The sequence below is a fragment of the Hipposideros armiger genome, unplaced genomic scaffold, assembly GCF_001890085.2.
Source record: "Hipposideros armiger isolate ML-2016 unplaced genomic scaffold, ASM189008v1 scaffold_1421, whole genome shotgun sequence".
Lineage (NCBI taxonomy): Eukaryota > Metazoa > Chordata > Mammalia > Chiroptera > Hipposideridae > Hipposideros > Hipposideros armiger.
The window spans coordinates 137,219-143,073 of record NW_017732771.1 but is presented as its reverse complement, the minus strand read 5'-3'; the positions used below and the strand labels follow the sequence as shown (position 1 = coordinate 143,073).

General features: G+C 47.2%; 1 protein-coding gene across 5 annotated transcripts in view; it reads right to left on the bottom strand.

The window, feature by feature from the left end:
* The window catches only part of TSLP (thymic stromal lymphopoietin), a 20,503-nt gene extending 14,736 nt beyond the window's left edge, over positions 1-5,767 (bottom strand). For all 5 annotated transcript variants that reach the window (XM_019633858.1, XM_019633859.1, XM_019633860.1 and 2 more), the window contains exons 1-3: positions 5,417-5,767; positions 5,261-5,305; positions 4,459-4,593 (exon numbers count right to left, since the gene is read on the bottom strand). In XM_019633858.1, the coding sequence (XP_019489403.1) occupies positions 4,459-4,593; positions 5,261-5,305; positions 5,417-5,506 (270 nt within the window). In that variant the 5' untranslated portion in view covers positions 5,507-5,767. The remainder of the gene's footprint in view (positions 1-4,458; positions 4,594-5,260; positions 5,306-5,416) is intronic.
* Between the last annotated feature and the right edge of the window lie 88 nt (positions 5,768-5,855).

Sequence of the window (5,855 nt, the reverse complement as noted above, 5' to 3'; positions counted from 1 at the left end):
TGTGTGTCAGTTTCTAGGTGGTCACTTTGGAAGCTGTTGCATTTCAATATCACTTGTAAAAAATTTTGACAAAATGCTGAGCTATGTTTTTTCCCCCAATTATTTTTCTTTCCTTGAAAGTAAAATTGTGGTTTGCGTGTGTGTTTCTGTGTGTCTACTCTTCTAATGAAAATACATGTTTTTAAAAAAATGTTTCTTTACTTACCCCATTCATATATGATTTCAGATCTTTCAAAATGACTTGATAATCTATTTTAATCTTCTCAAAGTCACAGTCAGTGAAATTGTAGGTTAGCACGAGCCCTAACAGTTGCCAGATGAAGATCTCCCTGAAAAAAACTGACAGAACAAATAATAAGGCATCAGCCAATGGAAACCCAATTCCACCCAAGTTTCACACTTAAACTCTTTCCACCCACACTGAATTGCTTCTAGATCTGCAAGGCCTGCCTTAGCACAAGTGCCCAGGCACTACTCTTTGCCTCTCATCCCCAGTGCACAGAAACCCATATTCACCCATGCTGTTGCCTTAAATTGGAGTCTCCCTGATGCTCCAGAGCTTTCTGGCTCCACATATATAACACCTAAACGCCTACGGGCTCTTTTCTTCTAGGCCAATGATTTTCCTTGATGTCATTCGCTTCCTTTATAGAATTCTGAATTGATGACATGAAAGAAAAAAAAAATAGGACTAGCCAAATCTATGGAATTTTAACATTATTAAAATCATCAGGAATTTCCCTCACCTTTTTCCTTTGATCTTTGCCCTAAACCCTTGATAATGTGCCTGAATGTGCTTTAAGAAAGATACCCACATCTTTCTCCTACAGGGCCATTTTCATGCCCAAGCATGAAAATACTTGGGCATGAAAAAACACCCCAAAAACGGCAGCCACTGTAAGGACTAGGTACCACTGCTTCTGCATACTGTACACACTAAGCATTTCCTTTGGCTGCTTTTAACTAGTGCTTTCCCCCCCCCCTCTGTCAACAGAGGAAACTCATATGCTTACTTAACGGGATGCTTTGGAGGGTGGGTGCGGCCTGAGGTTTGAACCAAGTTTCCATGTGAAGACATTAAATGTGCAGTAGTGACCAGAATCTTAGGGGCAGGGACGATAAGAAGTTGAAATGAATGGAAAAGGATCTGATGGGCCTCGCCCTCCAAAATCTTATGTTTCAAAGCGCCCTTATCAATTTCGGGAAAGAAGTTCCTACTCTTGGGTCACTTGGGAGCGGTCTCCTCTAGTGCGTTCTAGAGGTGTCAAGAACTTTTAAAACCACAAAGTCCAGCGCCCAGACACTTTCACAGTCCCACTCTTCGTTCGAGTCGGCATAACAGCGAGGATGCCAGACTCCAGCAGCAGGGCCCGCCGGCACGGTGCGGTGCGCGCTCTGGGAAGGTGCTGTCCAGCGCGCAACGATCCCGGAGGCGCGCACGACCCAAGAGACCTGCGTCCCACGCTGCGCAGCCTAGACAACTTAGGTCGCCTCAGGCCCACCTTGGGGCCTGAGTACGGACATCGGTTTTAGGGACAGACGAAGCAACGAGATGGCGGGCTCGGATTTGTACCCTCAAACCCTTGTTGATCCAGAAAAAGGGAGTTTAAACGCAGCGGAGTGAGTCAGGGAGAGCGCCTGCGATGTCTAGACGCCTCTGGGCTCTGGCAACGCCAACAGAGGGTTGAAGGGATGGAAGGCTGACACCCCTCAGGCTGCTGGGGGATGAACCCCGCTCCGCCCGCGCTTGGCCCGCGCCACCCTGGGCTCCCCTGACGCCCAGCTCCCCTCTTCCTCCCATCCCCCACCCCCCTTGCTTGTCAGAGCCTGCAAAGCCCTTGTCCTTGGGAAGTTCCTAGGAGTCATCGCCGGAGCCGCCGAGGCAGGGCGCCCCACGAGAGTCCTAGCAAATGTCACAGGCCACTCAGCGCCTGGGAACAACAGGAGGGGGTGACAAGGGAAGCGGGGGTGGGGAATATAGACTCCGGGGTGGGGGTGGGGTGGGGACTGGAGCCAGACGTGAACTTTTTTTCACAGAAGGCGCTCAACAGCTGTACCAGTACAGCTGGACCCAGTTCACTGGTAAGGCCTGAAGATAAAGGTTGTGGCTCTAACGGAGTGTGGAAAAGCCGCTGATTCACCACTGATTTCAAAGATGGGCTTTTCTGGAACCCTCCAAATCTGGAGTTTAATGTCATAGCAGCTTCCTTTGGAAAAGAAGCGCCCCCCTTCCCCCGCCCCCCCCCGCCCATTACCAACTTTTCAGTGTTGTGGGATGATGCCAAAACCTGATTCATCGGCTGTGACATCAGAGGTGTTCCTGGTGGACAGCTGGACATTGGATAATCAGACAGGAGCTAGAGTCACAGATCTCTTCACTGGGTTGAGATGTGCTGATGGAGGCAGAGACAGAAGAATGTGGCCCTCCTTGAAGTTCTACCTGCAGTCTTATAGGGTGTAACCAAGCTGCCTCCTTTCCTTTGTTTCTTCTTTGAGAACATGACATCTATTTCAATCTTTGTAGAAATGAGGCAGACAGGATGCTTCCTCCTCAGGCATCCTAGAGGATGGCTCTTTGCCTGTTAAACACATGGCTAGACATTTGTCCCTGGGGCCTCGACTTCCCTATCTGTAATTATGTGACCATCATATCACTTCTCTGCTCAAAAACTCTTGGTAGACTCCCAGTTGCCTTTACATTTATAGTCATCCCTCCCCAGTTGGTGACAAGCTGTCTTTCCAGTCTTGTTTCCATTCTCCTAGGCTTCTCTGCCAAATAGTATTTGAAATTAACATGCTCTAAACATGCCCTAAGCTTTCTTCTTCCCAGACTCACACTCTCAGGTATTGGCATTCTCCTGTCATTCAATGTTCATTTCTCTGGCCACGTCCTCCAAAAGTGGTCTCCTACCTGGCTGTGACCTCATTTTCCTTTAAGTCATATTTATTTTGGTCTTCCCCTCTTAGGACCTTCATTCATTATGTAATATTTCAATAATATTTTCCAAACTTATCTATTTATTAGACTGTGAGTTCCTTTAGAATGAGGAAATGTTTTATAATAATTGATTTGTTCAATATTGATTTACTTTTTCCAAAAACATTTGAAGTGACTTGCAATAATTTCATTAGTGCCAGAAGAATAAAATAAAAAAAGGCAAGATGAGGCAAAATAAAGGACAAGAAATAAAGGAGGTGAGTATCATTATAAGGAATGCCATAGAAAAGCATTATTAAGACCTGGAGAATTAAGATAAGCTCAAAAGTGAGTTCTGATCTTCCAAACAATAATTGCAAAGGATAGAATATGATGAACTCTACAAGTTCATTAGAGGAAGCCAATTTTTCTTAAAACTGTGGTTATCGTCATAGCCACCATGTGCTACATGTGATATAATAGATACTCAGTAAATCCTCAATCTGTTGAAGTAGGTTAACTTTCTTTCAAGATCATTGTCAGGTAGCAAAGCATTTCCTATTGAAAGAATCTCTCTATAAAGATATCCTTTTCTAGCTTTTTGCTGCTATCCTCCTGCAATCCACTTATACCTTATATGGAGCAACTGTTCAGGTAAGGGCATCTCTGAAAATGACTGATGGGTTGAAGAGCTTCCTGTTTTACCTTTTCATTTGTTCAAATGCTAAAGATGTGAACAGTATCTAGATGTGTAGTTTGGGAAATACTAGGTTAATTCAGAATGATGCCTTCCTTGTGATAGGAAACAAAAGTGAGATCACTTGTATCGCTCTGTGATTACTCAGAGAGCTTAGGCAATACTCTCGCTCATGCAATGGGCCAGAAAAATGACCTGCCATACAACTCTCTTTTCTCCTACCCTAACTGGATAGATCTGTCATTCCTTTATTTCCTTAATATTTTTATGTCTTTTTAAATAGTGGTTCACTTTCTTTTTTGCATTTCTTTATTCTTCCTTCCACGCCCTCCCTCCACCCCCTCACTCCCGCCCCTTTAAATTTACCTCTTTCCTTCTCTTCTTTTAACTGTCCTGAATATTTAAAGGAGCCTAGTCTTCATGCANGTTGTTCAAATTTTAGAATGGATAAGAATCTCAAGAAGAGAGCCCATAAACAGGGATTGTAATTTTGAAGGTCTAGATTCGGTCCCTAGGAATTGGCATTTTGGCTAAATCGCCCTCCCATGCTCAGGCAGCCAGGACTTTCTGACGTAGGAGGCTCACTGATCATATCTTGAAACACTGGACTAAGGTTTAGAAGAATAATTCTGCGAAAAGAACCCTCGAAATAGGTGGGTTTGGGTAGAGGTATCAACGCGGGACTAATTGACAATCTACCGCGTTCACCCGGCTAATTTGCTCTTCAAAAGATAGAACCTGAATACAAATCACAAGGAGGACTTCTGCACTGCCAGAAAACCCCACTTTGATTCAAGGTTAGCTCCAAGATATTAAAAAGCGAGAGCGCGTTGCATCAACTTACCTGAATCCCGGAGTAGCCTGGACACCGGAGAGTGAGCGTTTCATTAGTTTTTACTGCAAACAATTCGTCGGCGAGTGACTTGCAGCCGTCGTTGGGATATAAGGTAAGGCGCTCGATTTTAGCGAGGCAATCCGGCTGCTCAAAGGCGGCGAAGTTTACCAGAAAAGGAGAAAACGGCGGGGGTCGGGGACAGAAAGAGGGGAAAAAAAAAGAGAGTTGATAAGAAATGAGTGAAAGGGACTGCGGAGGTGGGGTTGGGGAAGGAATGGGGGACACAACAAATGGGAGACAGCGGAAAGAGTCTCCGGTAAGGAGAGGTTGAAAGACCCCCACGATGGAGGGGAAGGAGGGGGGTCGTGAGGGTAGCAGAGGACGCTGCCGGAGAGAGGAACCGCGCAGCCACTCGCTCCGCCCCAGACTCGGGACCCGGGCGACTGCTAAGAGGCGGCGCCGTGCGCGGAGGCACCGCACCCCCGGAGTGTGTGTGGGGGGGTGCCACTGACGTCATGCCCTGATCCCGGTTCCCGATTTGCCTTCCCTCGGGGGAGGTGGGATACAAAGTAGCCTCTTCCGGAATCCCGCTCAGTCGCGAGAGAGACTTTATCGCTCTCAATTGGAACAGAAGTGGCGTCCCAAGCTGGGCACCCGCCCAGAGGTTTCGGCAGACAAGTCGTCCCTACTCGGACAGCGTCGCCTTGGGAGCCCAGCCACCGCCTGGCGTTCTACACACCGCAGGGTACCCCCTCCCTGGAATGCCTGGCGTCTCTCTGGAGAAAGCCAGCAGCACTGACCGCTTACTCACCTCGTCTTTACAGTAAAGGCAGTCGGTGCACGTGGCTGTGGGGGCCTGGAAGAAGGAAAAAAAGTTTACGACGAGAAGGGTAAAGACTTCAGTTCACAGGAGAAATCACCTTACTGCCGCCCCCCCTCCCGGGCCCACCCCACACTCCCCACTTTCCCAGGTTTTAAAGATGCTCTGAAAGACGTTTCCACCTAGGCACTTGTTTCCTATACTTCCGCTCTTGTCATTGACAAGATAGTGAAACATTTCGAGTCTTCAGATAGCTACTGCCCACTAGTGTTCGAAACTGGGTATCAGAGGATCCTGGTCCTGGGGTGAGACTTCCCTCTCCCACCTCCCAAAGTGGGCACATCTGTTCGTAGGGCTGCACATGAGAGCAATATGCCATTTTCGAATGCCCACATCTGCCCGGTAGCCATTCATGCATTTCACGCACCCATGCTCTGTCCAGGAATTAGAGTAATCAGGAAAATGATTACTATTGTGTATTTAACAATCTAAAGCGCAGTTTATCCCATAATGGCATCAATAAGGCATCTAGCACAGGAGAAAGATCTGAAGTGCACCTTCCCCCAGGGCTCTCCTCACTGGTTAG